Source organism: Hemiscyllium ocellatum, chromosome 10 (assembly GCF_020745735.1).
Source record: "Hemiscyllium ocellatum isolate sHemOce1 chromosome 10, sHemOce1.pat.X.cur, whole genome shotgun sequence".
Lineage (NCBI taxonomy): Eukaryota > Metazoa > Chordata > Chondrichthyes > Orectolobiformes > Hemiscylliidae > Hemiscyllium > Hemiscyllium ocellatum.
Window position 1 is genome coordinate 46,117,240 of NC_083410.1, and position 26,069 is coordinate 46,143,308.

At 39.9% G+C, this 26,069-nt stretch overlaps 1 protein-coding gene across 1 annotated transcript in view; it reads right to left on the reverse strand.

Moving 5' to 3' along the window:
• The window catches only part of kctd3 (potassium channel tetramerization domain containing 3), a 77,792-nt gene that overhangs the window by 51,094 nt on the left and 629 nt on the right, over positions 1-26,069 (reverse strand). The window contains exons 2-3 of the mRNA XM_060831466.1: positions 13,014-13,067; positions 10,235-10,280 (exon numbers count right to left, since the gene is read on the reverse strand). Of these exons, the coding sequence (XP_060687449.1) occupies positions 10,235-10,280; positions 13,014-13,067 (100 nt within the window). The remainder of the gene's footprint in view (positions 1-10,234; positions 10,281-13,013; positions 13,068-26,069) is intronic.

Genomic DNA, 26,069 nt, shown 5'->3' on the forward strand with positions numbered 1-26,069 from the left:
TGTCCTCATAAGAATGGGGTACAACGCTCAACTCATCAACTGCTAGTTCTGACATGCCACAGCGAGGAATCGTAATGACCTCATCAGGAGACAGACATGAGCTGCAACCAACAGGGTACCCTTCATTGTCCAGTACTTCTCAGGAGCTGAAAAACTGGAAGTACTGATGCAACACATTATCAATGAGGATGAGCACCTCACCAAGACCTTCCCCACACTCCCACTGCTTGCCTTTAAACAACCACCAAACCTCAAACAGATCATTGTTCGTAACAAACTGCCCAGCTTTTAGGACAACTCCATACGACCCTATCATAGTAGCTCTGCAAGACTTGTCAGACTATGGCTATAAATACAACCATTATGCGTGGGGACACCTCCCACCATGTACATGGTAGGTACTCTTGCGACTCAGCCAACGTTGTCTATCTCATACGCTGCAGGCAAGAATGCCCTGAGACATGGTCCATTGCTCGGTTTCACCAAAGGCTACGGCAATGGATGAACAGACACCGTACAACAAACAGACAGGAGGTTCCCGCAGAGTTGGAGAACATTTCAGCTGTCCAGGATATTCGACCTCGAACCTTCGGGTGACCATCCTTCAAGGCAGACTTCGGGACAGGCAGCAGCGAAAAGTGGCCGAGCAGAGGCTGATAGATAAGTTCGGTACCCATAGGGAGGGCCTCAACTGGGACCTTGGGTTCATGTCACATTACAGGTGACCACCATTGCACTACACATGCACACAAATACTCCTACACACATGTTTACATTTGTGGGGTGAATTTGTACTTGCAGAGTTACATTGTACTTTGCTCAAAAACTGCATGAATTCATGCAAGATTCTGTTAACTCACTTTTTAGATTAGAATCAGTCTAAACATTATGGCACAGGCAACAGTACACAGGGAGTGAACACCTTCAATATATTATCTGGGCTGACACCAATTGTTAAAGTTGACCTGAGAATGTAACTTTTAAAAAAGGTTTGTGATTTACATATGAAAGAAGTGAAACTATCATGGTTATTCTAACAGATGAGAAACTTAACAATCAAGGTATTTCTCAATGTATAATTTCAGTTACACCACACTGTAAACTTTTGCTATAAATTCTGTCTTACAGTTGTGTCCTCCACAACCACCTGAAGAAGGAGTGGCGCTCTGAAAGCTAATGCTTCCAATTAAACCTATTGGACTCTAACCGGGTGTTGTGTGATTTTTAAAATCATTAATTGAAGATTTGTAAACAACATGAATTTTAAAATCACAGCATTGTTTAATTGGGTGATAGCTAAATAGGGTTGCATAGGTTAAAATGTAAACCCCAGAGTTTTGAATGATCTCGAGTTTGCAGAAAATAGAACATGAGACAACCAGGAACAGGTTGGAATGGTCAAGAACAGAAATACCAATGTTATGGATATAGGTGAGCTGAGACAGGGATAAAGTGGTCAAAGAGATGAGGGATAGTGTTAGTGAGATGGGAAAGAAATTTGGTGTAGGGATTAAAAATACTGATTCAATCTTCCCAATATTTGTATGGAGAAAATTTCTACTTGCCCGGTTCTGAATGCCTGATGAGCAACCTGACAACTTAGATATTGTGCATGGATGCTAGAGATACACAAGTTACATCAATGTCCGTGGGAAACTGATGTTATGTTGTCAGATGGTACATCGAGGCACAATAATGTAGAAAAGAAACATAAGGGAGGCTAAAGGACAGAGGCAAGAATCCCTGCACAGTTGCATCAAAGAGGAAAGAGCATCAAGAGTCTGAGGGGGTCAATCATGTCAAAAGCTGCAGAGAGACAACTACGAGGGATAGTTTTCCTTTGGTCACAGTCACACAGAATGTTATGATAATGAGAATTGTTTCTGTACTGTGGCTGGGGCTTGATGGGAGAAAGTCAAGTGTGAAGTTAGGAATAATGGGTAATTATTCAAACACAGGACAGCCATTTTAAAAGTTGAGAGATCAAGTCTTGCTTTTCTTTTGCAGGAAGGGCTCCTGTTGGCAGATTTGGAGAGAGGAACCAGGAAGGGAAGCTGAAAGAACAAACTCCAAGAGCTTCACATGGCAACTGCAAACAGAATGAAATTTCAACTTGCAACTGCATCAGAAAAAGACTGTGCATGTGAATGGACTCATTTTGCACTAATCTACATCTCGGGTCTATCAGTCACTGACTGCTCGAGGTATAAGAGCTTGTAAATACAAGCTAGCAGTTAAATATTAATTTCTATCCCCAGCAGTTCATAAAGAAAGTTATTGTGCTCCAGAAACACCAGGCAGAAACAGACATCATTTAGCCACTGGAGAACCTAATTTCACACTGTCAGAAAGCATTAAATTTCAACAGTGTACAGACGATTCAAGTTAAAAATCACACAACCTGAAATTATAGTCCAACAGGTTTTTTTGGAAGCACTAGCTTCCAAATAAACCTTTTGGTCCCTAACCTGGTGTTGTGTGTTTTTTTTAAAACTTTGTCCACCCCAGTTCAACACCTGCTCCTCCATTTCAAACAATTCTATGTTTACATTCTGTGTAAACTGGTCAGTGTCAATGAGAAATTACACATCAAGCATCACAACCAATGAACATGGAAACTGCTACAAAAATCCATTTTGTTTTGTTACAAATACACCCTCTAATATTTGAAAGTTGGAATGGACTGAATTGCTACTTAATTGACCTAACTGGACTGAGGGGGCCAGAATTCCACATGGAATCCAGAAGATCGAAGCCCCTACACACCAGAATTCTTTACGTGAATGTCATCACTGACCAATTCCTCACCCTGAAGACAAAAATGATTAACAGATCTGACCTCCAGTATTTTTGGAGTTGGGGATGGGACAGCGGTAAAGGAAGGAAGAAAGCAAGGAAACAAACAAGCAAGCAAGACAGGAGAGAGGTGGAGAGACAAAAGGAGAGTTGGACTTTGCTGAGCCTTCAACAACCACGACAAAGTGAGGCATTGAACTTGTTCGAAGAGGCTCAACTTGTAAAAGAGGGCACTACAACACTGACATTATACCGATTTCATGAACTGTAAAGGCAAGTACATAATGAAAATCTGGATTATTTGAATAAGTTGTTGATTGGAGAGCCTCCTCAGGAAGGCTGAATCAGGAGTTAGGGATCCGCCTTTTGTATGCACCAAATTTGCACCTTGGTGAAACCACTGAGTTTCCCAAGGCCCAGGTAACTAAAACAGCCAGAATTAAAAGTTGAAATACTGAATGACAATGAAACACACAGTCTCTCAGGTATTTAAACTTCTACCCTATCTCTTTGTAGAAAATTGGCTGCATTCCCACCTTCCTGCTTCAATTATATGTGGAAATAGACAGGCTGTTTTTAAAAAATGCGCAACTTTGCCTGTAGTCTTATTTCACTTTGTTACATTTAAATACCAATGCAATAATCAAACATTGTTATACAGAGATGTTATACAATGACAAAGATGGCATTTTGCTGTAATGAATTGTGTAGTTGTAGTGTAAGGTCATTCACTAGTTCAAAACTTCTGTGTCTGTCTTTAGAATTTACAGAATATTAAAAGGGATCCTGAACACAGCACAATCGTCAAAAACTTATAGCACAAAACCCAATATGCAGTATATTTTCAACAAGCCTGGCTTCAGCTCTGTCTATTGTACTAATTTAGAAAATCTATGCATTTGCTCAATTCATTTAGAAGACTAGAAGATAAGGCTAACTGATTTGAAGTTTCAATTTTAAGGCACAGGGAGACACACAGACACATACACAGGGAAGGAGACACACATGGGGAGTCACACACGGAGTCACAGAGGATGCTCGTAAAGAATAAAGAAATTGGAATTGGAATTTTTTTTATTAGATTATGCTGAAGGTTAGGCCCTTCAGCATAACCAGTCCACACCGACCCTCTGAAGAGCAACCCACCCTTCTTTGAAGCAAAGAGCCCAATAGGGATACAGCATTCAAAATTATAAATAACTTTGATAGGCCAGGAAAGGCAAAATCGTTTGCAAATAATGTTCGATTTAAACAAAAAAACTTGAGGAAGAGAAGGGGAGAACGTCTTTAATAGGGGGTTGTTTAGAATTGCTGCACGTTACTTTATAAAGTGAATTAGATTCCGTAGGAAATGGTTGTGACAATCTAGGGGTGAGATACAAAATTGCAGAATTCTATGACACTCACCAGCATAACAGAATATTATTGCACTGGTGGAATAATTCAGTAGTTGGGTTTTAATTCCAAAAGGTGAAATTGAAATGCTCATTTTTGTCACCAGATGGCAGTACATCACTGTAAAGGATCCCTGTTGCAATAACGATTTTGCATTACAGGAAAGCTTACTTTTAAGCATCCCAACATCTTTCAGGAATGGCGTGGGACAAGGATTGTAACTTACGCAAGTGGAGGTAACTACATAAACAAAAAGCACATGTGAAAAAAAAAATGGTTTACTCACGTGTTTTTCAATGTAAAAATCAAAACCAGAACATTATTGCCTCAAGGGCTGAAGCACATGCAACTTCTGTGGAACATACACATGCAACTGTCAACTATTTGCGAGCCACAAGTCTAACACTACTATCTTATGCAGTATTGACAAAAGATGAGAAATGGCATGTTATCTGCATTTGCTCTTTATGCAATTCATGGTGAAAATAACAGCCAACATCCACTACTGGAATACTTTTTCTAACTGTTTGAGCATGGCTTGATGGTGGGTGACAGAGGGTGGTAGTAGAGGGTTGTTGTTTGGCCTGTGAACAAGCCGCAAGGATCAGTGCTAGGTCCACTGTTATTTGTCATCTACATAAACAATTTGGATGAGAACACAGGAGGCATGGTTAGTATGTTTTGCAGATGACACCAAAATTGGTAGTATAATGGACAGTGAAGGTTACCTAAGCATATGACGAGATCTTCATCAGCTAGGCTACTGAGCCAAGGAGTGACCAATGGAGTTTAATTTACAAAATGTGAAGTATTGCATTCTGGTAAAACGAACAAGGGAAGGACATGTACAGTTAATGATAGGGCCCTAGATAGAGTTAAAAAGTGAGGTCTGCAGATGCTGGAGATCAGAGCTGAAAATGTGTTGCTGGTTAAAGCACAGCAGGTCAGGCAGCATCCAAGGAACCGGAAATTCGACGTTTCGGGCCCGAAACGTCGAATTTCCTGTTCCTTGGATGCTGCCTGATCTGCTGTGCTTTAACCAGCAACACATTTTCAACCCTAGATAGAGTTGTCAAACAGAGACACCCAGGTTCAAGTACATAGTTTTTCGAAGTTGCAATACCGGTAGACAGAGTGGTTAAGGCAGTATTTGTCATGCTTGCCTTCATTGTTCAGACCACTGAATATAGGAGTTGAGACTCATGTTGAGGGTGTACAAGATGTTGCTGAGGCCACTTTTGGAGTACTGTGTTCAGTTCTGGTCGCCCTCCTATAGGAAGGATATTATTAAATTGAAGAGGGCTCAAAAAAGATTTACCAGGATGTCACAGGAATTGGAGAGCTTGCATTGTAAGAATTAGCTAGGTAGGCTGGACTTTTTTTCATTGCAGTGTAGGTGGTTTAGGGGTGACATTATATTTTATAAAATCATGAGGGAAATAGATAAGGTGAATAGCCAAAGTATCTTCCCTAGTACAAAACTACAGGACATGGTTTAATGTGAGTGGGGAAAGATTTAAGAGAGACCTGTCTGCAATTTTTTCCACAGAGGGCAGTGGGTATACAGAACAAACTGTCAAAGAAAGTGATAGAGGCAAGTACAATTACAACATATAAAAGACATTTGGACAGGCACATGGAAAGAAGAGGTTGAGGGATACAGGCCAAATGCAGGCAAATGGGACCAGTTCAGTTTGGGAAAGCTGATCGGCATAGATAAATTGGACTGAAGGGTCTATTTCCATGCTGTATGACTATGACTATCACTCTACTGAAATCCCTATTTTACTGGGGCACATTTTACCAATCATTTCCAAGGCAGTGAAGCACCAGAATGAAGATTATTACCGGAATAGCAAAACCGGTTATAAAATCTGATTGCACCACATTCAGCATCAACCTACCACTAAAAAGGAAAACATTTCCTCTAGTGAAGGCAAAAGAAGAAGAAAAAAAATTAACATTGAGTAGTAATCTCATCACAATCCTCCATATTACATTTTTGACAAATTATTCAGCAGGATGCAGTATTTAAAAATGTCAGTGCCAAACAGAAAAATGTAGTTAACTGAAAAATCAGTCTACCACAATTCAAAATGAAATTTTAAAAAGAGAGTGTGTAAGTAGAATTTGAAATTAATAAGCTAGGTACAGAAATGTTCACTTAAACAAATACTTAAGGGGTGAATCAAAATCATTTATAGCAGAAATTTGGGAGCAATTTAGTTTTTTTACCTTCCCACTTGTGGTCCTGAACAATATTCTGCACCATATACTGTCATTACTATTTTCATAACGTTCTTGAGCAAGGGATGCCCAGAAGATCACCAGCTAGATGGGTAACATTGAGCCATGAGCATTTGAATGGCCTCTGTACAAACAATATTTCCACTGATTCTGAATCAATACTTCAGCTTTCACAATTCTATCCGGAAAATTATTTGAGGTTGATCTTGTTGCTGCACTAAACCTTCCAACCTCAATCTCAAATTCCACGTTGTATTTTCACAGTTTATTCCAAAATAATATCTCAGATAAAACATTTTTAACAGCACATTCCACATGTAATAGTGCAAAACTTAAAGCAGTTAGGCCAAAAGTCTTAGATTGATTTTGTAGATGTTAAGTAATTATCTTGTAACTTGATCTCTGTCCACAAAACAAACCATTAAGATGGATGAAAGTTAAAAACAAACCAAATTAACAAATTAATTCACTAGCATTTATTCATTCTATTATTAACTATATTGCGTCCAACACAATAATACATACCAATAACTTCAGTAGCATCATTCCACATGTAATCATTCTCACATTCAATAATCAATCAACATTCCACATTTTAAAAATGAGTATTTGATAATATTAGGATTAAGTTCATTTCACAGAGTCATAGAGATGTACAGCATGGAAATAGACGCTTCAGTCCAACCCCTCCATGCCAACCAGGTATCCCAACCCAATCTAGTCCCACCTGCCAGCACCCGGCCCATATCCCTCCAAACCCTTCCTATTCATATATCCATCCAGATGCCTTTTAAATGTTACAATTGTACCAGCCTCCACCACATCCTCTGGCAGCTCATTTCATACATGTACCACGCATGTGTGAAAAAGTTGCCCCATAGGTGTCTTTTATATCTTTTCCCTCTCACCCTAAACCTATGCCCTCTAGTTCTGGACTCCCTGACCCCAGGGAAAAGATTGTCTATTTATCCTATCCATGCCTCTCATGATTTTATAAACCGCTATAAGGTCATCCCTCAGCCTCTGACGCTCCAGGGAAAACAGCCCCAGCCTATTCAACCTATCCCTATAGCTTAAATCCTCCAACCCTGGCAACATCCTTGTAAATCTTTTCTGAACCCTTTTTGACATAAATATTTGGACTCTCTTAGACTTCACTGTGCACATTGTTTGACGGTCTCTAAAAGAGCTCAAACGTCTCATCTCAAATCAATATGATTAGCTTTCTGTGGAGTGAAGAGATTCCTTCAAAAGTGTGAATTCAGAGCGGTGTCAAAAAAACGTGGCAAATCCTGGAAATGGACTCCTAAACAATTTTTTGCCTTCCTACATCAATTTGTTCCATAACTTTCACATACTACCCTGGAGAGGTTTGTTTATTTGGACATCCAAGGACTAAATGACATTTGTAAGACTGCAAAGTATAACTGTAATGTTGACGTTGCCAAGTGGGATTGAACAAGTCCCACGTGAAAAAACTTTTTCCTTTGTGTAACTCAAGTCTCAAATTCTACATAATTTATTTCTTACTACTGCCTTCATCCATCTCAAATGTGGATAACAATATCTTTCTGAAATTTCTCTTTGGAGAGAGAGAGCTTTGCACTTGAATATCACCAACAGTTTATTTTGTAACATCCATCATACAGGATGGAATCACTGTGAGCTGTGTCTTCTTGTGACCAGATACTTGAATGATGTTTTTTCCATCAATTTTGCTAACAGTCCCATTTGCCTATTTGTCAAAGTTCAACAGTATTTCACACATTTATCAAATGTAAGACAATATGAATTCTTGTCTCAATACAAGATGACAAAACAGTGGAAATTGATGATTTTACCAACAATTTCAGGTGGCAGACACGGATTTTTTTTTTGTTTTCTGAGTGCCAAATCATACCTTTTAATTAACCCCAAGCACAACCTAGCACTTGCCTTAAATTCAGAAGCAAGATGATACTGGAGTACTCAAAGTTAAATGACCACTTTTATTCTCCAGTTTAAATTGAACTGCCCACTTGTTAATCTTCCCGAAAGACATTACACTACATTGTGCAGTATATAGCCTTTGTCAATTAGCTGGGAGATTGCTGCTAAAATCAATGGAGGAGCATCTAAAATGTAAGTGCATGCCCTTAAATTAATGAGCCACAGTAATTACTGATAAGTAATTCATAATTACGAGCACTAGCTACAACAATGTCTATTCACTTTGTTACTATAGTGCACTGGTGGAGATTGGCTTGGTGGTTCCAGTTTTGATGACATAACCATCTTAATTTGCTCATGAGCAAATCAGGCTTTCAAGATGTATCAGGAGCGAACGTGTTAGTTAATAACAGTAGGGACTGCCATCCAAGGAAAGTTCCAATACAGATATCCATAGAATCCCTACAATGTGGAAACAGGCTATTCAGCCCAACAATTGCACACCAACCCTCTGGAGACCGTCCCACCCAACCCCATCACCTTGCTGTGTAACTCTGTGTTTCCCATCACTAACACACTTAACCTGCACATCAGGGGCAATTTAGCATGGCCAATCCACCTAATCTGCACATCTTTGAAACATGTCAGGAAACCGGAGCACCCCAAGGAAACCCATGCAGACATGGGAGAATGTGCAAACTCCACACAAACAGTTGCCTGAAGACAGAATCAAACCTGGATCCCTGGTTTGGTGAGACAGCAGTGCTAAATCACCACTGAATCACTGTGCCACGTGTGCAACCAGCACAGCCATAGCTTTTTAAAATTTCAATAAACTGTTGTAACATTACAAAACTTAATAACCTGCACATAATAACAATGTTTTTAGATTAAATTACTTACAGTGTGGAAACAGGCCCTTCGGCCCAACAAGTCCACACCGATCCGCCGAAGCGCAACCCACCCTTACCCCTACATTTACCCCTTACCTAACACTACAGGCAATTTAGCCTGACCCGCACATCTTTGTGACTGTGGGAGGAAACCGGAGCACCCGGAGGAAACCCACGCAGACACGGGGAGAACGTGCAAACTCCACACAGTCAGTTGCCTAAGTCGGGAATTGAACCCGGGTCTCAGGCGCTGTGAGGCAGCAGTGCTAACCACTGTGCCACCATGCCGCCCACTATAAGCGGTCTTAATCACTTTAATATTTGAAAATAGTTTGGAAAGGGATTCTGGTTTTGCTGAAACATGAGGCTCGAAACTTCTGTAATGGGGCTGTACGTAAATGCAATACAGGAACAATAGGAAAATTCAACTGAACGCCATTTAGATGTGGAAATATTAGCAGCAGCCATGAAAAGGATTATATATTACCAATCCAGGAGATTCAGAAAGTGTATTGTGCAACAACAAAACCGCATGTAACATAATAATTCATGAGGTCTGCTGTATAGCAAATACCACCTGGAGCAGAACAATAAGTTACATTGCTTTGTTCAAATTTCAAATGCCCCTGGGCAACTTGCTGAGTTAGCCTTGAGCACTGAACAGATCTTGGTGATCAGTTCCATAGCAGTGGTCAGATGGTTAGAAATAGAAATACTAGTGATAAACAGTTAAATGTTGGAACTTGTAAGGTTAATTTTAATTTTTGGGAAAAAAGTTTTAAGAAAAGCAAAAAACAGTAAAATGTCAATGACGACTTCTGTATTTGCAATTCTGCCAACCAAAGTAACTAAAATTTATTATTTCCCAGTTTAAAAAAAAACATTATTTATATAGTACACCCCTTTAAAGGAATTAAAGAACATTCCACAACAGCATTTTGCTTTAAAACAAATCAAACAAAGTTTCAGCTTACTGCTCCAGTTTCATCTCGTAGTGTTGAAATTCTCCCACTCAGCAAGCTGGAACAGAAGTAGTTATTAATGAATTTAGATGGAGGTCAATCCAATCTTGACAGAAAACTGCATCACAATTTTGAACAATATGTGCTAGTTTATCTAAAAGAGACTTTGTAAAGGAGATTACAATTAAAGTTTGATGTATCTGGTATATGTACTGTTTAACAAAAGCATTGGTTGAAATGATCCAATTAGAATGGATGCAAAATGTAACAAATGCTGGAAATTTGAAATTAAACAGGAAATCATAGAACCACTAATGCTTTGGCAGCATCCATCTAGAAGGAGTTACATTAGGTTTACATTTAGGTCTACAATACTTTGCCAGAATCAAAAGACATTAGACATCTGCAATCTGAGATGAGCTACTAATCTCATTATTTGTGCCAGCACACGGATCACGTTTCCACCTCTGGAACACTGCTCAACTTAAGCCGATCTCAGCTCACCTGTTGCTGCTGAAACCCTCACCGTAATACTTAGGAACTTGACATTCTTTGTTGGGTCCACACATTCTACAGAGCACGTACCCCCAACACCCCCCCTCCAAGCACCCACTCCCTAAAATTCTGCTCCCCAAGTGTTAACAGCAACAGCAACTAATGTTCCTTAATCAACACTATGCCTTCTGACGTACAGTGGCTCCCAGTCAAACACCACCTTGGTTTAAAAACTCATCAGTTTGCAGATCCCTCTGTGGCACTGCTGCCACCAGCCACCATTCCTTAATCAACCAACTTCCAGCTCCAGCAGCCTTAAAATCTTGGAAATTGCTTTGGAATTTGGCCTGTTGCACATCCCCAATTGTAATTCCTCCAACACTGCCAGCTACGCATTTACCTACCCTAGTCCCTCTTAAAGCCCTCTCATTCCTTAATACCTTGAAAATTTACTTACTTGGCCAAACCTCCTTATAACTCCACCTTGGAATTATCTGAACTGCTCTAATTCATTACTCTTGAACATTTCTAATTATAACTGTTCCACCATTGAAACCTCTCCTTTCCATGTGCCTGTCCAAATGATACTGTTGCAAATGTGTTGCTGGTCAAAGCACAGCAGGTTAGGCAGCATCTCAGGAATAGAGAATTCGACGTTTCGAGCATAAGCCCTTCATCAGGAATTTTTTTTACAAATGATACTGTACATTGTCTCTGCTGAATGATGATCATTGAGTCACTAAAGCCAAAACACTATCATACTGTATTAAATGTAGACATATCATGCTGGTTAAACTCTCCAATCAATTGGAGAGTTACAGACCAACATTTATGATTTTAGACTTGCTGGTAGGATTAGAGATATATCTGTAATGTATACAGGGACATTGGCTAGCTTAAAAAGAGAAAATATACAAATCTACTAACCAGTTGTGAGATTTTTAATTTTGAACAAAAATGAGGAATGCCTAGCAACTAATCCAGCTCCTTGAATGCTGTCAGACCTGCCAAGTATTTCCAGCATTGCATAGGAATGTCAGATTTCCAGCATCTGCAGTATTCTGCCTGTAAGCTGAGACAGTGTGCTGATGTTTACTATTTCAACACTGCCCATTAACTCACCACATATAGCTTTGAACAAAGGAAATACCGACAGATTTGTGGTCTCCATATCTCCAATCTAGATCATCTTATTCACAATTAATGAAAAAAAAATGCATGTGTGCCACAGTGAAGTGATTTACGCAGAGGGGAACAAAAACAGCAAAGTTAATAGTGGTAGAAACAACATTCAAGAACTTTGTGTAACACTATAAAAATCTTTGTGATACCACTCCAAACTGCCAATTGTTTTCCTCAACTTCTTTTTATTAAATGCACTTTCTTACCCTGAACAATACCTATTTTGGCATTACAGGTTGTACCCTGGATAACAGCAGTGACTATAGAGCTATTCAGAGAATACATAAGGATAGGTGAAAGGTCCTACTTCAAATGAACAACCACCACTGTGGGCAGACATAGCTATGCAAAATGAAAATCTCAAATGTTTTGAGCTCTTTTTACTTCTCAGAAGTTTCAAGAATTTCATTTTTAAATGATCAACAGCTAATGAAGTGTCCCAAACTGGAATAATTGTTGATCCAATCCAACCTAAGGGAACCAGTTCACTGAGGAAATGTTTCACTTCGTAGTTGTGGAATCAGTTTCAGTTTTGGGAAGTGTAAATGGGTCCCAGGTGAAAACATTTTTTCTCTCTTTCCTAAAATTAGATTAGATTCCCTACAGTGTAGAAACAGGCCCTTCCACCCAACAAGTCGACACCAACCCTCCGAGGAGTAACCCACCCAGACCCATTTCCCTCAGACTAATCCACCTAACATTATGGGCAATTTAGCATGGCCAATCCACCTAACCTGCACATCTTTGGGTCGTGGGAAGAAACCAGAGCACCCAGGAGAAACCCACACTAACAGAAGGAGAATGCCCAAACTCCACACGAACAGCCGTTGCAGCTGGAATTGAACCTGGGTCCCTGGCGCTGTGAGGCAGCAGTGCTAACCACTGTGCCGCCCAAGTATCATTCCAGTTTCTCAAAAAAAGCTTACCATATCAAACAGTTTAAATTTGAAACTTAACACTGTTAAAGCTGCTTTGCTATATCATTATTACATTTACACACTGCAGTTTAGAGTGTTTTATTTTAAGTGAAGCATTTTTACCTGTGCTTTATAAACTGTATTGTGATACTCTATACCTCAGATAATACAAATCATATATTGAAACTCAATCTTACCTCGAGAAAAAGGAGTCTGGAATCCACATTAGTGTTTGTCTGGAGGTGCTGAATCTGCAACCATATAAAAAAAAGATTATGTTTGTACAGGAAATAAATTGAAAATATTAAAAACTATTAATAAAATCAAAAAAACTTACCAGATCCCCTATAATGAATTACTCTGCGGTTTAAATTTATACAAAAAAGAATAATACGAATCTAGTTAACTTGCGTTCATAGATGGGATTTTCAATTGTTCAAGAGGGCGAGGACAGTAGCTGACACGATTTGAAAATTGTGCTTCCAAACTTTGTGTCAGTGACCTGACACCTCCAGCATGCACTGGTATTCAGAGTGAGACAGGATAGTAATGCAGTGATGTTGGTAGGATGAGGTGGGGTGCTGTCCAAAAAACCAAGAATCTGCTGTCTTTCAAATCTCAAATTGCAAAAACAGTCTGGTACACAATAGTGCACAGCTGTTGAGTTCAATGTGAGAACTATTAAATAATTTATTTTATAAAAAAAATCACAGGGAGGCCACTTCTGTACAGAGGAGCCTCGACTGTCCGAACAAGATGGGTGGGCACTACGGTGTTCGGATAATTGATTATTCGGTTAATTGATTCAATACCTCTCCTCGAGGGCTTGGAGATTTCTAAAGTTTCCTTTTCCCTCTCTCTGCCTGCCTTGCTCCCTCTCTCTGTCTCAGGGTTTGTTTCTGAGCAGACACACACTTGTATGTAGGGGACCTGCAGCATTGCTGATGCTTCCCCCCACCCGCACCCCCCCAATAAGTTCAGTGGGATTGACACAGTGAGCACTTGCTCAGTCCGCTCCCCATTCAGGACACTAGGCAGCAGCACACCGCGCATGAGCGTCCACATCCCCGTCCCAAACCCCATCCAACCACGACCCCCATCTGTCCCCCCCGCCGCCAAAACCCCATCCGACACCCCACAACCTCGCAACTCCCGTCCAAAAAAAAAACCGTCCAATACCCTCCATTCCCCACCCCGGCAGCACCAACATTAAGACCACTGCTGCCTTTGAGTGGGGGGTAAGTCTCCGTATAGCACACATGCACAGCTACACACAACACAGACACACACACATATGACTTTTATTGCACTGTTGTCAAGTTCCCACTATGCCCTGTAGAGGACAATGTTGTAGAGATTTTCTGGGGAAGGGGGATTTAGGATAACACCCCTATGTAGAACTCCAGCGTAATTGTGGGGAAAGAGAGGGGTCGGGGGGGGGGGGGGGGGGGTGAAGGGGGGGCAAGGGGCGGGCAGTCAGTCATTTGGAGACTGTTCCTGGGCTACCATCAATGTCCAGGGCTGTTCTCAGCAGCATTTCAATAAGCCGGGGTCATTTTTAATCATTGTCAACAAAAGGCGTGATCAGTAATGAAACAGCTCTTTGATGCAATGTTTCTGTCAGGACCTCGAGATCTCCTTCGGATAATCTGATTTTTGGATAATTGATATTTGGATAATCGAGGTTCCTCTCTATTTTATGAAAGTGAGAACTGCATATCATAGTCAAAGAGTGTGGTGCTGAAAAAGCACAACTGGACAGGCAGCATCTGAGAAGCAGGAGTCAACGTTTTGGGCATAAGCCCTTCATCAGGAATGAGGCTTGTGGGCCAAGGGGGCTGAGAGATAATGGGAGGTGGGTGGGGGTGGGGGTGGGGCTGGGGTGGCATGAAAGAGAGAGGGTGAGCAGATAGATGGAAAGGAAGATGGGCAAGTAGGACAGTTCAAGAGGGCAGTGCCAAGTTGGGAATTTGGGACTGGGATAAGGTGGGGGAGGAGAAAATGGGGAAACTGGTGAAATCCACATTGATCCCGTGTGGTTGGAGGATCCCAAGGTGGAAAATGAGGCATGCTTCCTCCAGGCTTCAAGTGGTTAGGGTTTGGCAATAGAGGAGGTCCAGGACCTGCACATCCTTGGTGCAGTAGGAAGGGGAGTTAAAGTATTCAGCTACAGGGCAATGGGGTTGGTTGGTGCGGGTATCCTAGAGATGTTCTCTAAACAATCTGTAAGTTGGCATCCTGTCTCCCCAATGGAAACGAGACCACATCAGGTGCAACGGATGCAGAAGATGATGAGTGAAGAAGCACAGGTGAATTTCCGTTGGAAATGGAAGGATCCTTTGGGGCTTTGGACAAAGGTGAGAGTGGAAGTGAGAGCGCAGGTTCTGCACTTCTTGCCATTGCAGGGGAAGATGGGTTGGTGGAAGGGCGTGGACCTGACAAGGGAATTGCGGAGGGAATGGCCTCTCCAAAACACAGATAGGGGTGGGGAGGGAAATATATCTCTGGTGGTGGGGTCTGTTTGTAGGTGGCAGAAATGGTGCAATAGTGTTCTTTAAAGTTCAATATCAACAAATTGCATACTTGCAGTCAGAGTCCATAATACACTCTAATATATCGGAAAGCAGCATCATGAGCATTGTAGTGAAAATGAGAACGGACAGAAAGAATGTTGAATAACCTGGCTATATAAATATACAAAATTAACTAAGGCAAATACAAATTATAGAACTAGTCTAACTATACTTTGGCTTCAGAGCAGCTCCATTGACTGTACTTTGGTGTCAGCAGGATATCCTACTGTTAAGTGCAAAGCCACATTATTTTATATTTTTCAGCCAGAAATGACAAATAACTAATAGTGTCACTCAGGTATTTCTTTTTTCAATCAAGATGTCCAGGCGTGCTGTGGTGCACCTTTGGAGTAGGTGGGATTTGAAACCCGGCCTCCTGGCTCAACAGTATTATTCAGAAATAGCAGGTACTAAACCTTAGAGTAGAAATTACAATTTAATATATACAATTTAATGAACAGAATCTCTACAATGTTCTGTAATGATTTGGTAGATGCACAAGTCTCTGGGACACAAGGGGTTAGGAACCAAACTACAGTTTAGTTTGGCAAGTGGGAAAAAATAAATTCTTGGCTATCACCAACAGCAGACTGAAGAGAAGTCCACATTCGAGCTTACAGGTTGTCATCTCCCAAATGTAAATGAAACCGAATGGAAGCAAGGGCAGAGTATTGAGCACAGAGGTCATGTTGCAGTTGTACAAAAGCTGAAAATGTGTTGCTGGAAAAGGGCAGGTTAGGCAGCATCCAAGGAACAGGAGATTCGACATTTCGGGCATAAGCCCGAAACGTCGAATCTCCTGTTCCTTGGATGCTGCCTGACCTGCTGCGCTTTTCCAGCAACACATTTTCAGTTCTGATCTCCAGCATCTGCAGACCTCACTTTCTCCTCGCAGTTGTACAAGACGTTGGCTAAGCCACTTCTGGAATATTGTGTGCAATTCTGGTCTCCGTCCTATTGGAAGGATGTTGTGAAACTCGAAAGGGTTCAGAAAAGATTTACAAGGATGTTGTTAGGGTTGGAGGGTTTGAGCTTTAAAGGAGAGGCTGAACAGGCTGGGGCTGTTTTCCTGGAGCAGAAGCTGAGGGGTGACCTTACAGGTTTAGAAAATCATGAGGGGCATGGATAGGATAAATCAAGGTCTTTTCCCCAGAGTGGTGGAGTCCAGAACTAGAGGTTTAAGGTGAGAGGGAAAAGATTTAAAAGGCATCTATGAGACACCGTTTTCATCCAGTGTGTGGTGCATGTATGAAATGAGCTGCCAGATGAAGTGGTGGAGGCTGATACAATTACAATATTGAAAAGGCATCTGGATTGGTATGTGAATAGGAAAGGTTTAGAGGGATATGGGCCAAGTGCTGGCAAAAGGGACTAGTTAATGAGGATATCTGGTTGCCATGGATAAGTTGGACTGAAGGGTAGGTTTCTGTGCTGTATATCTCTATGACTTTGAGTGGGGAGGAATACATGCTATACATTTTGACATTTCAATCACATGGCTTGGGAGAGAATTAGGGATAGCAGCGAACCTAACCAGTCAATACTGTACAGAGTTGGCAACATAGGGGATTCAGTGGTGCTATTGCATTTAGTCAATGCTATGACATATTCATACTTGACAGAATCATAGAATCCTGACAGTGTGGATACAGGTCCTTTGGCACAATATGTCCACACCAACCTTCCAAAGAGTAACCCACCCAGACTCATTCCACTATCATACGATTGTATATTTATCCCAACTAATGTACCTAACCTACACATCTTTTGATTGTGGGAGGAAACCAGAGCACCCAGAGGAAACCCACGCAGACATGGGAAGAATATGCAAACTTCACACAGTCACCAGAGGCCGAATTGAACCTGGGACCCTGGCGCTGTGAGGCAGCAGAGCTAACCACTGAGCCACCATGTCGCCCCAAAATATCTTTTGATATGACCATTAATTTACTGGATAACATGACAAGTTTTAGTTTCAACTCATTGCAGCTATCGTTCCAGAGAGCTACATTTTCATGAATCCATTAACACTACTCTTATCTCGAGAAAGAGCTAAGTGCATGGAACAAGCAAGGACAAACCAACATTTGGTGATCCAAATTAAAAATGTATCAGGGTAAAAAACTGTGTGGGGAGGCAAAATAGCCAGAAATATTCAACAATGAGCAGAGAAAAATCAAATGTTAATTAAAGTTACAATGTTACTTACTCCTGAAGTATAGATGAGGAAAAGGGTCATAGATGGATGCGAACTGTCCTAATATAATTGAAGTCAAGGCTGTTACACTTGACTGCTCCAAACACAGGTAGTTTAGGAATGCTGAGCTAGCCAAGTGCTCTGCTCGACCAGCTGTGGGAACAATTCAAACATCTCAATATTCCCAAACCTGGGAGGATTATTTGTAAATTTCTGAGAAAAGCACAATGGGAGGTAGTGAGAGAACAAAAAGGCAGACTCAAAGGTTTGAGGAAATACAAAATAAATTACAGTATGCTGTTCATCCCAATATTACGTTCTGTATGTAGATTAACAATTGCTGTAAAGCAGAGGTGATGCAAGTGGCATTCTTAACAACATGTACCTCTTCATTGGTAATGACACAAAATGGCATGTGTTATAATGGCAGTTCTTACATAACTGGGACTACAATGGTTCAAGAAGGTGGCTCATCACCACCAAGATAATGAGCAACTGGCAATAAATGTTAACAAGATTCTGCCATTCTTCGAAAAAAAACGAAGAAAAATATATACTACATTGGGAACCAATCTCAGATTCATATTTTTTTTCCTCATTCTCATTATGAATAAACAAGAAATGTACAATTTACATTATAGCATCAAACTTGTTTTTATGCTGACAAGTCTGTATCATAGCCTTAGGTTATTTAATAAATTTAAAATATTCACACTAATAGTCAATATTTCACATTGAAAAATAAAGATCTGTTTGCATTGGCAAATGATAAGCCTTAAAATATGTTCTGTATAGGAAATAAAAGCATAAACAAAAACTGAGACGTGTGGGACTTCACATGTCGGATAGCCACATCTGCTCTGTTAACCATAGGTGTTGATGCTAAGGTTTATATTTTCACAATGAAAGCAAAACAACTTTGAAAAAGGTGCTTGAGATTTTCATAACAGGAACAGATACAGGAAAATTACAAAATGCTGCACTACAATTATTTGAAAAAAAATACTAAGTCCAGCACAGCTTCTGGACTACCCAAATTCAGACCAAAACAAAACGCAAAGACATGTTCAATCATAAAATATACCCAACTTATTTTTATTCATCCATGGGATGAGGAGGACGGCTACACCAGCATTTATTGCCCATCCCTAATTTCCCAGAGGTTAATGAAGAGTCAACCACATTATTGTACATTGTAGTCATATACAGGCCAGGTAAGCATAGCAGTTTTCTTCCCTAAAGGGAATTTGTTAACAAGATTTTTTTTTCCTGACAATAGATATGGTCACTATTAGACTCTTAATTCCAGAGATTTGATATGGAATTTACATTCCACCATCTGTCTTGGCAAGATTCAAACTCAGGTCCCCAGAATTATTACCTGGGTTTCTGGCTTAACAATCCAGTGATTATACCACTAGGCAGGATCCTCTACAGTTTATCCCTACAGTTCTGTTCTTATGTTATTTCTGAATATATACCAAATTTGTCATATGATTTTAACTGTTGGACTACATTCAGCTGCTAGGCATTATGAACTTAGTGTCACATATCTTTTATTCACCACAACACAAATATTTCCTATAAGAGCAGTCAATAAGACATTATGACAAGTTACACATTTCTTAAACACAAATCAGATTTGACTCATTTTCTTATTCCTTCTATCATACTAACTTACTGCATATGATTTTGTAATCATCTTTTGTTAGGACTGCCCCATGACAATATAACAAAAATGGCTGACAATGGCCCCATGCTTTGCTATCCTAAGATAAGAACATTTCATACAAACTAGTTATTTCTTTTAAGTCTTTTTCTAATCAATTAGATATAAATACAACAAGCAGGTTTTAATCAAGATTCTTCAAGATAACTATTGTTGAGGTGTTATAGAAAGATGATTATTAATCTCTAAGGTATTAGAAAGGTTTAAACTAATAGAGGGGGGGGGGGCTCCCTAACGTTCATGTGGACAGCAGCTATGAGAGTTGGAACGGTGATAAATCTCAAAGAAAACTTTACAGCCCTTTACAAAATAGCAAACGCAGACATCATAGTTGAGAGGTAAAAGGTCGAAAGCAACCATGGAAAGTTCAGTTTCCCACACACCAAAGGGGGCCCCATCAGATCATAGCAACAAAATTACTAATTGAATGATGTACTGGGAATCCAATTATAGTTGAACAACCCAGCACTACATAAAATAGTATACACGTGGAATGAGAATGTGCTGCCATGTTAATGCTAAAAGAGAAATGTATAAAAACATTTCACTTGAAGTTGAAATCAGAGTGTCATGGACTTTTCTTCCAATCTGAACTACAGATGAGTGTAATTGAACCTTCCATGTTGAGGCCAGATTCAAGCGAAGTCTTTGGCCACTCCTTGTATTGTACTGGTGAAATTCATGAATAAAATTACCATGTGCCTCAAGCTTTGCAGTCTCCTGATCTTATCTTTGGAAAGATTTGCTCGAACATCTTTGTTAACTAACCAAAATATATATTTTCTTTCTACATCTACAGCAGCTCGATTTTATGTCTGATGCAGGCCCAGATCACTAAACTGCAGTCTTTGGTAAGAATTTTTTTTAAAACCCAGTTTCCATCCACCCAAGAGGCAAAAACATCAAAATCCTAACATGACTGACAGATTCATACATTGACCATACCAAGAACCTTTTTTTGATAATTTTTCAATTAAAATAGATAAGTTAGAAAACATCTTACAAGTTTATAGTACAGCACTTCCCAAACTGAGAGTTACCAGTTGAAATTGAGTGGATGCAAGCCCCAAGGCCGCAATGACAGCGGAGGAGTTCCAACTGAGTATTAAAGCTGTGAAGCCCCTTTAAATTTAACAGGTTTTGAGCCATCTAATGGGTATGGCTCAACTGTCTATTCTGTAGTTCTCAATCCGGTCTTGGAAAACTGGTGCTATTTACTTAAAAATGCTCACATCTCATCCACTCCAGCCTCACAGATATGGGGTCATGGGAATTTTCAAGTTCTAAAATGATGTTATTATGGGAAAATGTCTGGGATGCACTGTTAGAATTGATAGAGATAGTACACTAGTCACATGGCACTAGTGCAATAGTTTGTTCAGAACACATTGTACTATCATCAAAATGTGCCCATTTAACATATTATTACATCTTTCACAATTATGATCTGACAAGTCAAGGGAAGTAGATACATTGAAGCAACTCAGAGGCAGCCCACAGTTTCAAAAGTCAAACAAAAGACGCGAAAAAAAACATTTGATCAGTGTTCGAGGAAGTGCTTACGTGAGATGATTTCCAAGAACTCAACATTAATGCCAAGCTCCACAGCATGTATGACTAATATAACACTACCCACTTTGTAGTAGGCTCAGCTCATGTACTGAATAGTGTTGGCTAATTAGTAATGTTTTAGTGAGAATGTGGTTAGAATGAGAATATTTACTGAAAATGCTGTATGACTTAATTTCAGTTTGAACAAAATTTACATGAATTTGACAACAGAATGCTTGCAAGGCAAGTCACCCAGTGTCACTGCTTATTGCATAGTTAGGTTACTAGTAAAGCACACTCATCTGCCCTGAGGCCCAACCTCAGAAGAGAACTTTTCTACCAATGACATTTTTCTTCCTTTTCCCGCACGAGCCATCCTGTAGCATCTGAGTAAGGAGGTCAATTATTGCCCAATTATATAACCTTATCCTATGATTTATCCCATGTTGAAGTGATTGAAAACATCCAAATTCATTCAACAGAACCCTTATAGCATGTTGATGAATGAGAAGCAAACCTGGAGAGAATATGAAATGGTGTTCCAGAGTGAACGCCCAATGTCTAACCAATTGTGAAATTCAGCTCCTGGAAAATATTGTTAAAAATTATTTGCTGTTCCACACATTATTGTAAGCACTATCATTCAAATCACTGCACTTTATCCAAATTCAATACAATGCACATTGATAATTTGACATATGAGAATGTTATTCTAAATAAAACCTAAATTGATTGTTTCTGTAGCCATACCATATCATCATTAACGTTCCAATATGAGGATGACTCGTAACAAAAGAACACCAAGGGCCATCAAATAAATAACACCATGAATAACAAGGGATGCCTTAAGGAGATCAACTGTTCAGTTTGTTTGGTACACCTTGTTTAGTATTGAGCACCAAAAGTTTTATGATGATCCAACTTAGTTTACAAGCATTCTTCCATTATTTCAGACAATGAGATCCTTTTTTAGAAGTTCACTAATATGGATTTCATTCTACTGGAGAAATTCTGGCTCTTTATCAAAAGCTTTGGCAAAATCAAGTTCCCTCTCAATATGACGTTTATTGTTGCCTGAAAAGGCTCAGATTTATCAGCCATACCAGTACTGGTGAAAGAAAGTTCAACTAAACCAGCCATATAAATGCCACAACTTTAAAATCAAGGATAGTATCAACAGGTGATTACTATACAGCAAGTGACTCAACTTCTAACTCCCTAAAATATCACCTTACCACCTAAAGACACAAGTCAGGACGGAGATGGAATCCTCTCCAACCACTTGGATGAACGCAGCTACAGCCACATGCAAGAAGCTCGACACTGGTAAGGTCAAAGCACCCCATCTAGCATCTTGAACATTCACACTCTCTGTCATCAATGTTGCAGTACATATCATTTTTACAAGCACTGCATCATCCCATTCAGACTCTTTTAACAAGATTCGCCAACCCCTACAAACACAGATATGAACATAAACAAGGAGCAAAATGGGCCATTAGGCCCCTAAAGCCTACATTCCAATTTAATAAGATCATGGTTGATCAGCACGTAATCTCGAAATTTACATTCCTGCCTATCCAATCTAACCTTTCAATCCTTGCTTACCAAGCATCTATCCATCTTTATCTTAAACATATTCAAGGACTTTACTTCCATCATCTTTTCAGTAAAAGGATTCCTAAAACTTGTTTTAAATGGGCACATATTGATTTCTAAAAAGTGACCCCTAGTTCTTGTTTCTCTTACAAGAAGAAACATTCTGTCCATCTTTACACTGTCAAGACTCCTCAGGATTTTATGTTTTAACCAAGTCACCTCTTAGTCTTCTAAACTCCAGCAGATAAAAGCCTAGCTTACCCAACATTTCTTCATAAGAAACCTGCCCATTCTTGGCATTTAGCCTACTAACTATGTCTGAACTGCCTCCAAAGTATTTACATCCTTCCTGAAATGGGACCAATACTAAGGAGTACTCCATATGCAGCCCCACTAGTGCCCCGTATAATTGACCCAAAACTTCTTGATCAATGTATTCAATTCCTATTGCAATAAATAATAGGATTGTATTTGCTTTCCTAATTATTTCTTGTCGTGTATACTCAACTTTTGTGATTCAATTAGTAGGACAGCCAGATTCGTCTGACATCTCAGTTCTGCACACTCTCACCAATAACAACATGCTTTTTTTAAAATTTTTCAGCCAAAATGGATGATTTTACATTTTCCCACATGGCACTACTTGTCAGATCATTGTCCACTCGATAACTAACTTTCTGGAGCCTCATGTCTTCTTTACAACTTACTTTCGCATCTGTCTTTGTTTCATCTGCAAATTTGGCAATTATACTTTGTCACTTCAGTCCAAGTAATTTATATAAATTGCAATCAGATAATATTCCAGCACTAAGTATTGTAGCACACCACTCGTTATATCTTGCCAAACTGAAAGAGACCTAATTGTGCTCCCTCTTCACTTCCTGTTGGCCAACCAATTTTCTATCAATGCCAACATGCTATCCCTTATACTGGCCTTTTACATTTGACAATAATCTTTGATGTGGCATTATTCAAAAATGCCTACTGAAAATCTAAGTACTGTACGTTAACCAATCTCGCTTTTACACATAACTTTTATTACTTCCACAAGAAACAACTGATTAAACACCACTTTCCCTTCACCAAGCCATGTGAAGTGATTTAACCAAGTGATTAAACTGCACTTATCCAAGCACCCTGTTCTAACATTTTTCATAATATCTTCTCACATTTTCCCTCCAGCTGATAGTAAACTAACAGACCTACATTTTTCTGTTTCCTTCCCTTTTTGAAGGAAGAAGCCACATTCACAATCTTTCAATCTAATGAGACATTTCTCAAATTGATGAATCTTTGGAAATCCAACCAATGTATCAAGAATTTTGCTTGCCACTTTTTTTTTGAAAAGAGATTGGAGAGTGAAATCCAAGTGAAACCTGGGCACTTGTCAGGCCACAGCTCCTACCATTTACTCAGAACCACTTCTTTAGTAAGTGGGAATTTACTGTGCTCCTGCTTCCCTTTTCCTGGTGTTTGGCTGCTCCGAGTTGTTGTATTCTCTCTAGTGAAGACTGATGCAAAACACCTGTTCAGCTCATCTTCAATTTTTGTATTTTCCCATATTAATTCTCCAGACTCACTTTCTATAGGACCTACAGCTAACTTTGTTACGCTTGTTAAAAATATTTACAGAAACTTTTACTATCTTATTTTATAATCTGGCTAGCTTTCTCTTTTATTAATTTATCCCTTTATTGCTATTAACTGCAGATTAGACAAGCAGGGGAGCTGGAAGAATACGGCAAGCCAGACAGCATCAGGAAGTGGAGAAGTTAATGTTTCGGGTATAACCCTTCTTCAGGAATTCCTGGCTTGCTGTGTTCTTCCAGCCCCCTGCTTGTCTACTTTGGATTCCAATACCTGCAGTTTTTCCTGTCATTTAAATGCAGATGGTGAGTCCATTTCTGGGAAATTTCCTTACTCTTTGGGATACATGTGTTTTTTGAAATATCTCCTTGAATTTTTGCTGGAGCAGCATGGTGGCATTGTTGCCTCAGAGCACCAGAACCCTGGTTCAATTCCAGCCTCGGGCAACTGTGGGGAGAGCATTCTCCCAGTGTCTGTGAGTTTCCTCCCATAGTCCAAAGATGTTCAGGTTAGGTGGATTGGCCATGCTAAACTGCCCACAATGTCCAGTTGGGCAGGCTAGTTGGATTAGCCACAGGAAATTGTAGGGTTACATGAACAGGGTAGGGGAGAGGGTTTTAGTGGGATACTCTTGAGAAGGTTGGCGTGGACTCAATGGACTGAATGGCTTGCTTCCACACTACAGGGAAGCTATGATTCTAGTACACTTCTATTAACATTTCCTTAAAAACCTAATTTGCCAATTCACTTTAGTTAGCTTTGCATTTGTGCCCTCATAATTGCTTGTATTTAAGTTTCATGAAAATCAGACTTATCCTTTCATTAAAATTAAGTCACATTATGGTTGCTGTTCCCCCAAGGCACCTTCACTATGAGATCAAACTAATCCTATCTCATTGTGTAATATCCATGTGCTCTAACCTCTTTTTTCAAACAGCATGTTCTGCAGCTAATCTCAGAAACATCCTATGAACTCATCTAGGCTACCTTTGTCCATCTGAATTTTCCAACATACATGTACATTAAAATCTCTAATGATTATGGCCATATTATTCTGACAAGCTCCAATGAATTCTTTCTTTATGTTCATTTACTGTGTTGTTATTGTTAAGGGGCTCCCTCCCATTCCACTCCTTTTGCTTTACTATTTCTCATGTCTGCTCAAAACATTTCCACACCCTGCTGTGCTGAACTTCCATTACCCCTCTCTAACAACCTCTATCACTTAAAAAGACAAGGCCACCAGCATATATGCCATGTACAAGTTACCTCCTTTAAGATACCATGTGTACAGCTGTGCCAAAAACAAAAATTACAATTAAATAAATAGTTTACACACAAAAGGTTACAAAGGATTTGAAAACTACCACTACAAAGCCATACACCGTTCGGACTTGGAAAGTATTCTTGGTACAAGAGTAGGAACCTGGAACTCATAATCTAATAGCACTTGAAGATTAGATTCCCTTCAGCGTGGAAACAGGCCTTTTGGGCCAACAGGTCCACCCCGACCCTCGGAAGAGTAACCCACCCAAACACTTTTTCCCTCTGACTAATGCACCTAATTGACAATTTAAGCATGGTTAATTCACCAAACCTGCACATCTTTGGACTGTGGGAGGAAACTGGAGCACCCAGAGGAAACCCACACAGACACAGGGAGATTGTGCAAACTCCACACAGTCACCTGAGGTTGGAATCAAACCTGGGTCCCTGGTGCTGTGAGGGGCACTGAGCTACCGTGTAGCCCCACTGTGTTTAACTTCGCCATATGTCTATAACAGTTCAAGAGACAATCTCACCATGACTTTTGGCAATTATGACGAGTGAATAAATATCTCTTCAGTTTAGAGATCCTGCCACTTCTCTGTCCGACTGATATGTAATTGCTTTGTCCAGCTTACTTCTGAAGATTGACTCGTGTTGCTCTCCTCCAGTGATGTCAGGCACCACAACATTGAGCTCGTTAGCAAACCATAAAATTGCAAAGAGCCCATAATCGATCTTTAATCCTCAC